Genomic DNA, 17,229 nt, shown 5'->3' with positions numbered 1-17,229 from the left:
TGCTGCTTACTATTTTTTTCTGTGACGTACGTGGTGTAGTGTACTGGGGAGTTGAATATCAAGATATATAAACAGGAATCGTCTTTGAATTCTACTTTTATCAAAGTTAAGCACAGACACAAAAGGTTAAAGAATAAGACATTCTTTTGTCAAGCTTTTATAAGAAAATAATCACCAACAGGGTGGCTGTTACTTGAGGGGGTTACTGTTACCACCCTGAAGATGATTATTTTCATCAAGTGTTTTATTCTTCTTATACCACAGTAATTTGCCAACGATTAAAAATTTTGCATCTACTATTTATCAAAGAACATTTAATGTTGTGGAACGTCTGTGAAACAAAACTAGTTAATTCCTGTTCTCAGTTAAATTATAGCAGCTATAAACTCTATAGTTATATAAGTCGTTCCTTCACCTGCCTCTCTTTTTTCTCTCATAATAGTTACTAAAAAATGCAGCTTTTCATATTATTGAGAAACTGCAAACTGTTACAAAGCGCTGACACTGGAGACTCCTTCCATAAACAGTAAATAAACATCTCCTTACAGAAAACGTCACTTTATCAATGATAAAACATTTGTTCAATAACACATTCTATCCGTTTATTATTAGTGAAAGATTACGTCTAGCGTCCACCATACAAGTCCCTGTAAATGAGCTGTTACTATAGAAACGATAACATATTAGAACAAGTGCATTAATATAAAATTGTGGTTTGCAGCTGCTGTTATAGAAAATTAATCAACACCTTCTGACCAATCAGAAGTGAGAATTCAACAGCGCTGTGGTATAAAAGAGAAATAAATGCTGGTTTTACATTTATTATACAAAGAAAGATCAACAACTTTGGCCCGGCTTTCCTTGTTGAGCTCAGAGTCGCTGAAAAGGACGGTTGTTAAAATGAACATCTTGCCCTTATCATTGTTTAGGACAGACACATGATGGTGGAAATAAAACTGTTTAGTAAACCACAGTGTGTGTGTGTCAGTGTGTGTGTGTGTGTGTCTCAGTGTGTGTCAGTGTGTGTTCACTAAACACTTACATATAAACAGTCAATTAAACAGCCATACATTCTTTTTCACCTAAAGCTTTGAATTTAAAAACAAAAAAATGTAAGTATTTAGATTTGTATTTTACATTTTAATGTAAACTACAATTCGTTAATTATTCTCTTGTATATTAGAACACTTTTATTTTACTGTAACTACAAATATGATATATTTTTTTAATGATGTTTCAGGTTCATTAGAGAAACTGAGCCAGGTTTCAGACAGACTGCATTTGCTCTTACTATAAGGACACAGATGTTGGGGGTTGGAATGAAAAAACAAGACTCTGTGTGTGTGTGTGTGTGTGTGTGTGTGTGTGTGTGTGTGTGTGTGTGTGCGTGCAAGATTTTCCACATGGCAGAGTGTGTAGGAGACTTGCCACATGGACAGGAAGTGAAGCCATGGTGACTGCAGAGCGTGTCTTAAATGACGTCTTTCCCTCCCCCTCTCCCTCTCCCTCCTCCCTCCTCCTCTCTTCACTCTTTCTTTCTTCCCTCTACCTCCTTTCCATCTCTCTCCATCTCTGAAACAGCACAACTCCAGGCTAGTTTTGTCCACGTCCACATTTATTTCATGGTAGTTGTGAAGCTGAGGTTGTTCTCATTCTGTCCTTTTTTTTAAATATATGACGATTAGTGGCTCTGAGCTAACAAAAAGATATGACTACATCAGTCCAATCTTTCTTTATATACTGAATATCACACTAATACGAGTGTTTTAACAGTAAACAACGTTTAAATAAATAGATTTTATCCGTTTATAGTACCCTCTTGAAATGAATATTAACTCTTTATAAGAGTTTATAAGAATGCAGATTTTTTGGTTACAATGAAACCACGAAGGCTCTAAAGACTTAAAGTTACAGCTTTACCTCTGACTGTTACAAAGCACTGACACTGGAGACTCCTTCCATAAATGTTAAAAAAAAAAAAAAAGTCTTCTTACAGAAAACTTCACCATATCAATGAAAAAACATTTTTAATTCGTTATATAACACCACTAAATAACAAAATTCCTCTTTGTTATTGTGGAGCCTTTGCTGTTTGAGTTACTTGTTTGTCAGAGCTGCTGTGATAGAAAATTAATCAACACCTTCTGACCAATCAGATTCCAGCTGTGGTATAAATTATTTCTATCAACTCATTGAAATTCCTTTGTCATTGCACTTTTCAGAAATAAACTCAGTACGTGGAGTAAATTGATCGGGAGCATATGATAGAAACAGATAGTACAGAGTTCAATCAAGCCGTTGTCATGACATCACACACACCGTCAAGTCGGAAACAAGTGCTGAGTTCTCAGAATTACGGGGGAAGAAACATGGACGCCTCCGTAGTTGTCTTTTGTTAGCAACAAGCTAGCCAGCTAACTGTTATGAGTGATGTGTACAGTATGTACCTTCTCAAAACAGTGAACTGTAGAGTCTGTTATAGATTTAACAAGTGAATATGTCTGTATGTTGTCTGATATAAAAAGCAGATACAAGTATATGAAGTATAACTCCTTTAAAGGTAAGAAGTGTTGTTTTGTTTACTGTTGATGCTGTGAGCGTCCATTTTGATTTGATGTCACTTGCTGAACTCAGGTTTGAGGAAACCGTTCTGAGTTCCTGAATTGAGGTGGTGTTTTTCCTAGCATTATTAGCATATTTATGACTTGACGTAAATGCACTAGCCTGTACTTATCACACAGGTAGGGTAAAGTGATGGCTATCAACCTCATTTATTAACCTGCTTTTTCCAAATCCAGGACACAGGCCACGTCTGCACCACAGTAGCTTGTTTTATATTCAGGAGTTCCTCGTTCTCAGCGCCGGTGACTCTGTTTGTCCGGTCTGAGTCATTCGCGCAATGACCCAAATACGTCAGACACGATAAAGGCCAAAGCTGCTTAATGGAAATGTAACAGGTACACTGCCGAGTGGGTGTGATTACCTCTGTGAAGGGACGTGTGCTGGTTTTTCCCCATTTCTCCCACCTTTCTCTGACATTTCTCTCTCCACTTCAGCTCTTCTTCTTTTACTGCATCTGAAACCTCCGCGAACTTCTGCTTTTGCATTTCCTGCCAGAGGAAAAACATGTAACTGCTGCTTCAGACCACAGCGCTGTTGAATTCTCAAATCTGAAGGCATGGATTAATTTCTATAACAGCAGCTTCGAGACGGTCATTCAGCTGTAAATCACACGTTTATATTCATGCACTCGTTCTAATACTCGTTCTAATGTTTCTATAGTAACAGGAAATTCAAAGGGACTTCTATGGTGGACACTCTACATAATCTAAAATGAATAATAAACAGATTAAAGAGTGTGGTGTTGTTTAGCAAAGAAAAATGTGTTGTTGATATGGTGAATGTTGATATTTAAGTAACATGACAGGCTGTGTCTTATTAAATTCAACAGAGAGACAAAAGAGAGGCTGGTGAGGGAACGACTGTTTATAGCTGCTATAACGTAAGTGGTAACAGGAGCTAACTTGTTTTATGGACGTTCCATAACATTAAATGTAACTATACAGTAAGTGGATAAAAAGTACTATGTGATGTTCTTTAATAAATAAATTGCTATATTTGGCAAATTGCTGTAGTATACATGGAATAAAATGTTTCCAGACATGCTGTTATTGGAAAATAATCAACTTCAGGATGACAAGAGTAAGTCAGCTTCATGTTGATGATTATTTTCCTATAACAGCACACCCCCAAGTGGTTTATTCCTTACTTATTCTTGTTGTCTGTACAGTTATATCCTCCAGCTATAAAACTGCCAGACGGTCAGCTTGTAGAGACCCGGCTGGTTCCTCAGAGCAGAACCAGAACCAGAACCCCAAGTTTGTTTACAATGATAACAGACCAGGCTGAGTGTGCTCTCAAAACCTTGATATATAGTTCACCATTTTGCAAAATATGAAACTAGACATGAAGCTGAAACTTGTTTTTTTTTTTTTTTTTTTTTTTTGCATCCACTGCAGGTGTTCAAAACTGAAAAAAAGCTTCTTGGTTTGTTTGGTTTTTTTTAACTTCTTTTACTTTCCATTCTGTATTTAGTCTTTCTGAAGAAAAACCAATAGATACTTTAAGTATCGTAAGTTAAAGCTGCAATGAATGTTCTCTTCCAACCTCTGTAAATCAGACAGGAAGATTGCAGTGTGAGGTTAGGAGATGTGCTGAGATCTGCACTTACACTTCCTCTGATTGTGAAGAAATGTGTTGCTTGTTTTTATAATCTCTCCTTATGTAAATGTAGATACTTTTTTTTCCTTTTCACCAAACAGAGCTTTAGAGCATCACACGGGACAGTCGACATAGATCCCAGTTTTTCCAACACACATACAGTACTGTGCAAAAAAATCTAAAGCACCTTAATTTTTAATAGAAATTTTGTTAAATTTAGATTTTTTTACTTTATTTTATGACTTCTGCATTATTAAGTCAGTAAAAAAAAACATTATGGATTTCCAAACATTACTTTTCCAACAAAACTTGAAATTTTTGCATGTCAGGTAAAAAGTAATACATTACCTAATACATAACAGACTACTTTTCAGACAAAAAGACATAATGAAGGCTTTCAGGATTGACCTGGAAAAAAAAACCAGAAGAAATTGTGACAGAAAGTCTCCAGAAGAACTGTAGCAGATTCTCCAAGATGCTCAGTAAACCTTACCAGCTTATTTCCTTATAAAACTGCACAAAGTGTACGTTAGACTACTGTATTTTTAAAAACCAAAGGGTTCTCACACCAAACACTGACTTTTTTTTTTACTTTATTACTAATCACTGCTCTTTATAGCAGACTATTTTTTATGTAGAAACATTTAATTTCATTATTTTTCAATGCATCTTTGATTTACAGCATTTCTTTGCATGAAATGTGAAGTCTTTACAAGACCTTTGCACAGTACTGCTGTATATACACTGTATGCTGTATATTAACATTTATCCACTTGGGAGAGGTTTCTTATCCAAAGCCATAAAGTGAGACAGAAACATCAGTCTCAAGGACTCTACAAGTTCTAGAGAACTAATTTTCCACCAGCTGACCAGAGAAACAAAGCAGCAAGTAAACACAACAGCATTTACCATCAGTAACTAGGACATAAATATAAACCTGTGATTTCCTTTACAGCCAGAAATACCATCAGAGCTGCTGGTGGAGAAAATTAATCAACACCTTCTGCAGAAAGGGTCATGACCAATCAGATTGCAGAATTCTTTCCACAGCGTTGTGGTAGAAGTACTTTCGAAAATACTGTGTAAATGTGTAAATATACTCATATGCAGCCTAAACATATGACTTAACATTACTTCCAACTGCACTGTCCTGACAAATTGTCCTGTCACTGACAAATTCCTAGCTTTTCCTACGACTGTGAAGACTTTTAATGTTTTGCACTTTTTAGTTGATTTTCTGTGGAACAAAAAGCTCTCGCATTGAGTCATTTATTCAGAAAGTCTTAGTAATACTTAATATAAAACAACACCAGGACCATCACCCAGTTTCATATTTACACCCGGTGGAGTCTCACGAGCTCACGAGCCCCCAAAATAGAAAGTATAAGTGTGTGTTCGAGGATCTTGTAGTCCATCTGAGGACAGATACATGATACGTACTTCAGAACACATTCCAGTGGCAATTTCTACAGCGTTTCTTCTCTTGGCCTGCTTTCTGACACGCCCTTGATGACGTCCCATCGCCATACGCTTTACATGACGCATAACGTAAGTGCGTACTTGCAGCCCAAGAGGAGTGTAGCAGAGAGAAGATCATTCAACAGGAACGCACTTAACACACAACTGTCAGGAGATACGTCAGCTAGGATTGGAGTACAAAAACCAAATTAAAATATTCTATCTGTCCTGTTTCACTGATAAACCAAGGAGGAATTTCAAGTTGACGTTGATGAGAGTGTTAAAAGTTGTACTGAAACATAACCCAAGACTACACCGTGCCCTGACGGTTGATCCTCCTCGCCTGAGGCCTCAGATGCATGCTAGATGATCCACCATTTCTATTTTAGACCCTAAACTCCATATCCAATGCTGTAGACGTTTCATTTCTCTCCCCATTTTTTTTTTCCCCTGAATTAGTCTTTTTTTTCCTAAGTACCCGTCTTTAAGTGCAGCAGTCTGGACATTGCTGATGGTTAGAGTGAATTGTTATATTTTATGTTCCTTGAATCATCTGAGCAGCTGTGTGTGTATTGTATTACTTTCACCTTCTCAAGTATTTCAATATTCTGCGTAATTCTTTAGGCTTGCTCATTATATCCTGAAAGGGAATACTGAGACATTTTCACTCTAAAGGGGTTTTCCCTCTATAGCTATGGACCGAAACCTGACACTTTATTGTAGGGTTTATCCCGGGACACTCAAGGTGATGACAGTTTCATATTATCAGCTGGGATCATGTTTTAATTTAAGCCTGGACTTCACCGTACAGGACACGGCAGCATCAGCAGGGAAAAGACAGCACGGACAGAAAGTCCCACTGCTGAAGCATGACCTTTCACTGGTGTTTCTGTAGTTTTCATTCCTTTTCTACAGAAAGAAATCATCCCTCAGCATGGACACAATGAGAGGAAACTCAGTAGCTACACTACATCTATCATCATCCAGAACGTAGTACTTCTGGAGAACGTGGGATGATTTCTTGCCTTTTATTTTACTATAAAAGAAACCACATCAGTCATATTTCTTCACACATGCAAAGTGAAACTCACTGCGTCAGAAGCCCAAACCTCAGTTCCTGCCACAGGAAGTTCACAAATAAATATACTGCAGTGTGAGCGCACAGAGAAGTGGAGGTACAAAAAAAAGAGGATGAGTTCAATGAAGTCAACAGGCATATTTATATTTTCACTGTGATTTCACTAACAGAGAAGCTAGTTTGTCTGAAGTTATTTCTTATTTTACAATCAGGAGCAAAAAAAAAAAAAAAAAAGCAGCAATAATGATACATATATAATATATAAATAATAATGAAAAATGATAATAAAGCCTTGTAATCTTATACAAACTAAGAAAGTTTTGATTTTAAACAAGAAACTTATATATATATTCTAGAAAAAAAAGCAAAATATAACTTATGTGTATATATGTAGCCTACAAAAAAGCTATGAATGTTATTATAACAATAAAAATACAAAAACTAACTATAAGTTGTGTGTATGTTTTCATTAAACAAGCTACGTAGAAATTTTCTTCTACCAGTTAAATGTATCCGAGTTGTGTATTACACAAATTATACACAATATATAACGTTTTAATGTATGTACTGTATGTTATGTATATGGCGTAACAAGCTAATTAACAACAGCCAAAGACAACATAAATTTATGGTCTTTTTTTAAATATACACAACTATACACAATTTCTTTAAATGTAAAACAAATTGCTTTTTTTCTGCTATGTTTTTGCAGTCTGGCACTAAACTAGGCTTGGATTATCTTAAATAAGCTAGCTTGACTACTCTTATTTGATGATGTTAAATATGTTGTGCTCTAACAACAATCCCTCCCTACTCTTTCTTTAGTTTTTAAAGTCTCTCCACCCAGACTGACGGATTTAGCCTGAGGATAATAAATGGGTGTGACCGAAAGAAAATACCACCGTAACCGACGCATTACAGACAGGAACAGGAATCTGCTGTTTAGCCCTGCAGCCAAGGTACAACTGAGCTATTACGCAAGTTAGACTTTCATCTGTGTGTGTGTGTGTGTGTGTGTGTGTTTGAACAGGGGAGCCATTTTGACCTGATCAGTGTCTCACACACAGTCACAGTTTTTATCTTATCTCCTCTTATAGAGCATGTGACAAAGTCTCACAGGGCAATTTGACCTGTTGCTGTGATCAAAAGTGACAAAGTCAGCTGTATTGTATATAACGTGCTCCTTAATGACATTACCTGCAGTTTGCTTTGGATAAAAGTATGTGCTAAATGAATAAAGGTAAAAAGCAAATGTATCAAATTTGACTTCAGTATCAGAATCAGAGGTTAACATCAGAATTGTGGAGTTAGCTTCATTGATCGCCCTTAGACATTTAAATGCAAAAATCTGAATTTGATTATTATTATTATTATTATTATTATTATTTTGAATTTGTATCAGAAATACTGAAACTGAATTTTGAACTTCAGCTGAATTTCACGGTTTGAAAAAAGAGCAATCTAAAATCTAAAACGAAACTGAATTTCCTGTTTGAATGAGACATTCAGTCTCTCTATTCTTTCACGTCTTCATATTCACTTTCAAAATAACATCCAGGGAAGTTCTTGTTAGAGACAGAGTTTTTTTTTTTTTTTATCCTCATCAATGCAGTGGACACTGGATTTTAGGAATATGCTGGAAGAAATTCAATTCAATTTCAAAATAATATTCAAATTCAGGTTTTTGCATTTTAATCGAATTCTAATCGAATGAATTTAATGCCGCAATCCATTGTACTCAGAAATCAGAAAGTTCCAAGATGATTTTCCGAGTTCTGATGTGAACACTTTCCAGTGAAAAACACAAATGACCAGAGCGAGGTCATGTTTCTGTGGGTAGTCTCTGAATTTGATAATCATATAAATAAGCTGTCTTGTACATCTTCACTCATAAAACTTATCTGTTACAACGATTTTTCTCGTTAGTAACTTTGGGCTGAAATCAACGGAATTATGTTACAAATCAAAACTTCTAAAGCCGTTAAAACACTTTTTCACAACGGAAAAGCTACATGGCAAGTAAAATCACGTGTCATAGACTAGAAGAATGTAGGAATTAGTGGGAATTCTGTTTAACGCTGACTCTGAGCCGCCATGTTGTTGTGATCTCAGGTGTGTGCATGTCAGAGAACTCGGGCTAGGTTGATGTTGCCCGAGTTCCTGACTGGGAATTCCGAGTCGAATAACCATCCCATTGCACTTTTCCATGTTTTTCCATGTATTTCCAAGTTCCCAGTACAATGGATTGCAGCATAACTCCATACAGAAAGACTCAACATACTGTAACTTTGAGCTAAACTTGTACAACTTGTTCTTCCTTCTAGATAAAAGTATTGAAAGGGCAGATAAAGAATCCTCGTTACCTAACAGCACAAAAAAAAGCTATTTTGCCAAAACATATTCAGAATGGCTGAAGATTATTTTTAATATGTAAATGGATTATTTAACATCTTTGGCATAATATCTAATTAACCAGTGGCTCATTTCTTTCACTATGTAACACACAAGGATTATTTTGGATGTTTATGATGATTAATTACCAAAAGTTTAGAAGCTATATTATATTGTTATTAATTTGTGGACCTATTCTGTCAGTTACGAGCATTATAAAGCTGAGCGTATAAAATCATCAGCAGGTTGGTTTTTTTTTTTTTTGGTTTACATGTCAGTGTTTTCTATGTGTGCTGTGTGGTTTTATTTAAATCCGTGTACACCTGCTGAAACTGACTAGAGTAATTGTGAAAATACACGCTTTCATTAACTGAAATACATTTCTTTTTTGCATGTAACACAAACGCAGTCAGAAGTAAAGTTAAAATGTCTGGTTACCCCCAAAAAAATGAAAATTTTCATAAATATATTTAAAGTTTTAACTTTGCAGCACAGCAGCACCACAGACATTTCAACAGCCGGAATCTGATTACAAACCGATTTGTTTAGGTTTACGTCTGTTTTACTCTCCAACAAACTTGATCAATGTGTGATGTTCAGCATGTGAAGAAGTTCTACTTAGCTAGTGAGGTTTTAGTCATCTTTAGGCACACTGCATTGATCTTTGCAGAAAATCTAGACAAGACTGAAAGCATGTTATAGGCAGAAAACCTTGATTCTGATCAAAACCTTGTCACTTTTTTGGTCCCAGCAACAGCTGATGATTTTCCTAGACCACCACAAGGATGTCTGTGAGGAATGATGGAAGGAATTTGGAAGGAAAGGAATTTGTGAGGAAAAAAAAAAAAAAAAATGTGCATTTCGTTCTCTGTGCTTGTCTTGCACTCATCTCATGCTGTTGTGTATTTGCACTTTATGTAGTCTTGTGTGCTGTTGTGTTGCGTCATGGTCCTGTAGAAATGACATTTTGTTCTGATGTATACTGCTGTATAGAGGAATAACGATAACTCACTTGACTTGAAAAAGTAACTCCATGAGGGATTCTGGATTAAAGTGGATGATCACACAAAAAAAATTGCAATTCTTGCATGCTTTAGAAGTCTTTCCTGGGTTAAATATCTAAAGCAAGAATGTTTCCCTGCGTTCTGTATAATTAGAGCAATTACAGGACTGTGTGATCTGTGGATGCTAGCATGCTGATCCCAACATATGTATAAACAAAGACTTCAGTCACACCAAAAAAAAAAAAAAGAATCAAGACCATCAGGATGCGATGCATAATTTTTTTTAATGCAGTAAATGATTCCATAAGGAGGGCGCTAATAAAAATTACGTTATACAATATTAAAGCAGACAGATTACGATACAGGACTCTGGAACAAGGTACAAATAAATACATCTTTTTAAAATGAAAATCTTCCCCATTGAACTTCCCCCACTCTCTGACAAAAATACTGAACATGAATCACAGATTCACCAATTGCTACTTTTGGAGCTCAAACGTCCATTTCCCAGAAGAAAACAGGCAGTTATTTCTGTATTAATGGGGGATTTTTTTTTTTTTTTTTAAAAAAAGAAAATTTGTGCTGACTGTACATTAATGAAGCATATAGTGATCACTTAGTACACTAGGATTACATTTAACCCAACCAACATATTGGTTTTTTTTAGACGCTAATGAGTTGCGGAAAGAGTTCGTTAGCAAACATGTCTTCCCAGGAGCTGTCGGAGCAAAGCGGGGACGACATGTCGCTGAAAGGGGAAGGTGACCTTTCGTATCCAGAGTCACTGTACGTATCGGACATCAGGTATGCTGCCTTGTCGTATCCTCCGAAGGAAGAGGACGCCTCGGACAGGAAGTCGTCGACCCCGATCGATTCGTTGTCTGTCACGGGGATGACTACTTCCTCTGGTTCGTCCTTGATGGACACGGTTTCGACTTCCACCTCCACTTCCTCGTCTTCGGAGGATGACGAGAAGACGATGGCGTCCTGCTCGTCTGCGATGCTCACTTCGTAGGCGCCCTCCTTTTCCTCCTCCTCCACCGGTTTGGTGTAAATGTGGTCGAACTGGATCAGTTCATTAAGGGCCTCCAGCTTAACTGGTGCGGCCCCCACAGCTCCAGGTGAGGGGGCAGGTAGCGAACCTGAGGCTGATCCAACCAGCAGGAGCTGCTGAGAAGGGTTCGGCTCCTGAGCTTCTTTGAGGAACAGCTCTGGTTCAATGATGTCCAGAATGCCAAGCAAGAGATCAGACTGTGGAGTAGAAAGATTGAAAACGATCACCATGTGGTCCAAAATGAACAGGATTCTTTATCAGCTAAATGCTTCCTGACTCAACACTGTAACCGATTTCATTACCTCAGAACCAGACTTTAAAATTTCCTGAAAGTTTGACCAAAACCCATCAACACCGCACAATAAGAATATACTTGAACCAAATGACAGTTACCATAGTTACCATAACCAGCACTGACTACAGTTAACTAATCATGCTTTCCACACTTCCTGTCATTTCTCCAAAGAATTACATCACACACTCCAAATTCAAAATGGCCGCTTATCTGCATGATTGAACGCAAACTCTAACCACATCCTTCTCTAGAAAACCAGCTTTAAAAAAATGTTGAGACACTGTGGATACACTCCAAAACGAGTAACTGAGTGGCTGGATGCCAGCAAGATGTAACCGACTAGCTGTAATCTGCTTAGCTACCAAACCAGCTAAACTCGCCACTGTCACGCAGTGGAAACGTCAGCCACGTCAATCCTCTGACCGTTTAAGTCATGCTGAACCAGCTAAACTGGAACTTTAGGTATGAAAGCATCTCCTCAGTGTCTTCCTGTAAATATTTCATCCAGAAACTGAAACCAAAATGTCAGCTTTTGCAGTCATTTCTTCTTTTTTTTTAATTCGTTAACAAAAATTATTGCTCAGTTGTAAGTAGAAGGGGAAAAAAAAACCAGCACATCAGAAATCTTTGTTCCTGGAGATCTACTCTCTTACAAGGTTCTGTACTGACCCTTTTCTAAGGGTCTATCCATTTATCCATTTTACTAGTGGGAAGCTTGTGCAATAGAGGGTGCATTTAAAAAAAAAAAAAAAAAAAAAAGTAACTAAAAAGGTACCTTCGAGCACTTTCACAACGATCGGTCACTGAATCTGAATCAACCCCACTGACGACATGTTTGATTCACTTCCTGTGTGCGAGTCGACTTGGCAGGAAGCAGAACCACAGTTCCATTTGAACGGACTACACACTTAATTTGTAATCTCGGAGTCTGGATCTCTTCCTCTAACCTGAGAGACCTGGAGAGTAATGAAACGCTCACCTCAGAGTCTGCAGTGTCAGGAGAGTGAGGATCCAGGGCGAACTCTTCGGCTTTGATGACTGCTGGGCCTGCACCTGCTGCGGAGGCACACGTAGCCTGAGTGCTGCGGACTCAGAAGACCCGTTCAGCAAAACCAAATCGCTCGCGCCGGACTCCAACACCTGCACCTACACACACACACGAGGAAGAGTTTAATCATACAGCAAGCAATTTTATACGTCATAACAGCAAAATCATCTCTTCAGAGTGCTGCATGGGGGACCGATGCCTGTTTGTTATTGTAATAAGAGATATGAGCTGCTCTTGGTTTCCTTTCCTTGATAAAACTACATGAATTGGTTCTTATTTTGTTTATTAGAATTATCCATATTGGCTAATTTTTAATAATCTCCAGTTAATCATTACCACTGTCTTGATGAGCTCTTTAACAAAATGTATTGGTCTTCAACCTCTCAGAATGTCGGTACACAAGTACATATTTTGCGGGTTTTTGATAAATAATCAAAAGAAATTAAAAAACAAAGCTCAAAGACGATATTTAAAATCTATAAAATAAAATATTGCAATTACGTGTAGTAATAAAAAATCATGCAGTATGTAGTACTACAAAAATGTTTATTATTATTAAGAACATTTGAGTAAAATGGCTGCTCAATCTAAATTCATTAATGTCACCGTGTTTAGGACGTGTTAAGCTGCTCGTCTCGGTACTGATCTCATATGGAAGCCTAATGTCAAAATATGATAAACAGCATTTTTTTTTTTTTTTTTTTGCTTATCAGTTTTAAGGGTCAAGGTTCTAGTTTATCTACCAGCTGAAGACATGAGACTGATTAACGTCATCGATCCCCAATCCATGCACTGTCTTGCATCAGCCGGCTTAAAGACCCTCCGCCATCTTAACTCCGTGTCTAAATCCTTTTACCTTCTCTTTCCTGACCAGAGTGTCCAGCCCCAGTCTCTGTCTCAGCTCCTCGTTCTCACTCATCAGATCGCTCGTCCTTTCTCTCAACATCTGGTTCTCCATGTGGAGTTTCTGATTCTGGAAGAAGATCGCTCAGGTCACTTTACAATCCCGAAAAAAAAAGCATGACTAATATATATATATATTTTAAATGACAACTAAATTTACTTCTTGCTCCAGCTCCAGGACTTGCTGCTCCAGTTCTCCCATTTTGGCCTTTTTTCTGTCTCTTGCTGTCTGTGCTGCAACTCTGTTCTTCAGTTTCCTATAAGCAAAATATAATAATGTTTATATAGAATTATATTCAAGCCACCTTGAATATTTGCTCAAACATTTTATTAGATACAAACGACTGAACATGCATGCAATGAGAGATTTATTCAACATATAATAATGGACGTGATTATCACAAGTTGGTGCAGGTCATTAATTAAATCTGCATGCAGTGAGCAGAAAAGTGCAGTGTGATGTTCAACCATGTCTGTGCCACGCAGGCAGAACTGAATATGTATAAACAGGTGTGGCTTCAGGGTTGCCAGATTTGCATATTATACCCATCTAAAGCCTGGTTTAAATCCTTCCCCCAAATCACGACTAAACCCATTTTTATAAAACTACTCACTCTTAACCTACTGTTCCCCTTGCAGCTCAAATTAATGCAATGAAAGATAGAAAAGTACGGGGCAAAAAAAGCTCAATCTGGCAACACTGTCAATGTATATACTTTATATCATTTATGTAAATTCTGTTTCAAGTTCAAACCTGAAATCTGGACTTACAAGTTTAAATACAAGCTAAGAGAGTTATTTTCGTTTTTATTTAGTTTTATTCTCTTTTGCCCTTTTTTTTTAAAAATCATATTGGACTCCTAAAAGTAGTTTTTAAATTCATTTGTTAATCAGTGGTGATTTATAGGGTGATATATGGGTTTATAGTTTATATGCTTTGTAAAAGCAACAACAAAAAATGTTTAAAAAACAGGAGTAAGTGGAACACACGTCATTTCTATCCAATGTATTTAATCTATTTATCTATTTTTAAAAGAAATCTGGCAACCCTGGTCAAAAGAATCTAAAGTTTATTTACAGTTATTTAGAGAGAAAAAATCCCCCATTTTACAGTCCAGACGCTTCAAATACAGCCTAGACAATACTTCAGAATAAAGCTTTGACTATAATGAGATTATTTCGCTTGCACAAATTAGCAATGTGTTTGGGAGAAAGTGGGAAAAAAAAAAAAAAAGTTACTGCTTTTTTTTTTTTTTTTTTTTTTTTTTTTTTTTTTAAATGTCTTACGCTCAATCTGGCAACCCTGGTTAAGAGGATCCAAGGGTTAGTCAAATATCGATCGAAAAAAACCATCAATCCTCTTTTATGCATGGTAGCATCTTTACACATTTCACTCCCTAGACGATGATATAGACTAGAAATGACTGCAAAAATAAAGAATATGTGGGAAATATGTGGGAAAAAACAATTCCATCTGTTGTCTTTATTATATACAAATCCGTCCAATCTGGCAACCCTGATGTCGAAACCTACGATTTCGCCATCCATCAGTGGATACAGCGCGATTTATTGATTTATAACGCCCTCAAATACAGCCTAGATCATAGCAAAGGCTAAAGTAGTGCTTTTTAAAAGCGTTAATACGGCGTTCTCACCTCCGAAGTGCTTTTTCCTCAGGACTCAGATGTGTGAGTCTTTGCCTTTTCCGTAAAGGAGGAGCGGCGCCATTACAGTCACCGGAGTGTGAAGATGAAGAAGAAATGAGAAGCACTTTATGGGCTCCTCCAGGCCCTGCTGCCACAACAACCATCGTGTGTGTGTTTTCGGAACCTTAAAGACCCGATTAAATGTATTTTTTTGAAAAGAGATTTAAAGCAAATCTCCTCGACTCCTTTGCTGCTCCTCTTCCTGCTCCACAGAAAATGCCGGAAGGCGTCGCCTGGCATTCTATATCTACCATCGTGGTGCGATTTGATTGGCTGATCCGGACGGTGCGTCATTCAGTCTCGGATGCTTATTGGTCAGAAAATCTGATGTAATTTACATTTAACTCTCTGGAATTTGCATACTAGCGTACTGCATAGTAAAGTGTGCATACTTTCAGTGCAATAGTATGACATTTCCAATGCTTGTTTTTGTGCATGTTGGAGGCCAAATATTTCATCAGATTGCATCATGTATTCCAGTTAGTGAGCTAGTTTAGTTTATGCAATTTTGGACAACATTTGTTTTTGGAAAACATTTGTCACTTCAACATGAAACAGTTTTGTCCAGTTTAGTTGTTTACTATAATCTCTTATCATACTAAACAACAGCAAAGGTTAGATATCACTTCAGTAAAGACATTTATGTTTTTGCATGAATGTTTTCCTTCATCAGGTTAAGGAAACTTTTTAAAACACCTCCCAACAACGTCAATTTATACATACGCCTTGCAGAATCTGCAAAATGTTAATAATTGAAAAATAATAATAAGAGGGATAGTGATAGTACTGCCCTGAATAAGCTATTTCACATAGCAGATATTTACATATAGTCCACAAGACACAATAATAACTGAATTTATACAAATGAGCCAGTTTAAAAGTTTACATTCGCTTGATTCTTAATACTGCGTGTTGTTGCCTGATGATCAACGACTGTTTTTATGATTTATGATAGCTGTTCGTGAGTCCCTTGTTTGTCCTGAGCAGTTAAACAGCTCAGTGTTCTTCAGAAAAATCCTCCAGGTCCTGCACATTATTTGCTTTTCTAGCATCTTTTGCATATTTGACCCCTTTCCAACAGTGGCTATATGATTTTGAGATCCATCTTTTCACATTGAGGACAACTGAGGGACTCGTACACAACTATTACAAAAGGTGAAAACATTCACTGATGCTCAAGAAGAGAGCACGATACATTAAGAGCCAGGGGGGTGTAAACTTTTGAACAGGTTGATGGGTGTAAATTGCCCTTCAGCAGCTACGTAAGATATATACATGTTTCCCAGAAGACAAAATAATAACAATTTACACTGATCATCCACCAACAGCACTTTTGAATTCTGTATTCTGATTGGTCAGTAGGTTGATTCATTTTCTATAACAGCAGCTCTGGCAGTAGTGCAGCTGCAAATCACAGTTGTCGTTGATATGGTGAAGCTTTCTATAAGAACACATTTATTTAGCTTTTTTGGAAGGAGTCTCCAGTGTCAGAGCTTTGTAATAATCAGAGGTAAAGCTGTAACTTTAATTTCCTGCTGCGGTAAAGACTTCAGGACAAAGGGCTTTGCACTGTGTGGTTTCTCTGTAACATAATAAGCTGGGTTTTTTTTTAATTATTATTAACATGGAGAGAGAAAAAAAGAGAGGATGGTGAGGAAACGACTGTTAATAGCTTGTAAAACACAAGTTACTGTAGCACCTTTGTTAAGTTTCTCACGTATATAATTTAGCTAACATACACAGTAACATATACACAGTCGAATTCGGTTTTAATATCTACTAATATATACACTCAGGAGAGAATTCCAGTTTCATTTAATGTAAATTATTTAGGAAAACACTTAAGTCTTGGACTTTAACCAATGTCTTTTGTGCGACTTACTTCAAGTGGTTTCAGGAGGTTTTAAATTAATCTTGATTAACAGCCAATACAGCAACAAAACACAGAGGCTGAACATGAGCAATAACGATAGATCTTTTTTAACCCCTAACAGTGTGATAAAGTGTGAATAGAAAGTGATCAGCTTTCCAGCTCTGATCATTCACTGATTGAGCTCTTAAAGATGTACTT

General features: G+C 37.0%; 1 protein-coding gene across 1 annotated transcript; it reads right to left on the bottom strand.

Moving 5' to 3' along the window:
- Positions 1 to 10,417: 10,417 nt before the first annotated feature.
- xbp1 (X-box binding protein 1) lies at positions 10,418 to 15,375 on the bottom strand. The gene is given in 6 exon segments (XM_026931293.3): positions 10,418 to 11,403; positions 12,481 to 12,588; positions 12,591 to 12,647; positions 13,406 to 13,522; positions 13,613 to 13,709; positions 15,108 to 15,375. Coding segments are annotated over 6 exon segments (1,122 nt in total). The 5' UTR covers positions 15,263 to 15,375; the 3' UTR covers positions 10,418 to 10,815.
- Between the last annotated feature and the right edge of the window lie 1,854 nt (positions 15,376 to 17,229).

This window comes from Pangasianodon hypophthalmus, chromosome 24 (assembly GCF_027358585.1).
Source record: "Pangasianodon hypophthalmus isolate fPanHyp1 chromosome 24, fPanHyp1.pri, whole genome shotgun sequence".
NCBI lineage: Eukaryota > Metazoa > Chordata > Actinopteri > Siluriformes > Pangasiidae > Pangasianodon > Pangasianodon hypophthalmus.
This window is presented reverse-complemented; position numbering and strand designations above follow the sequence as displayed.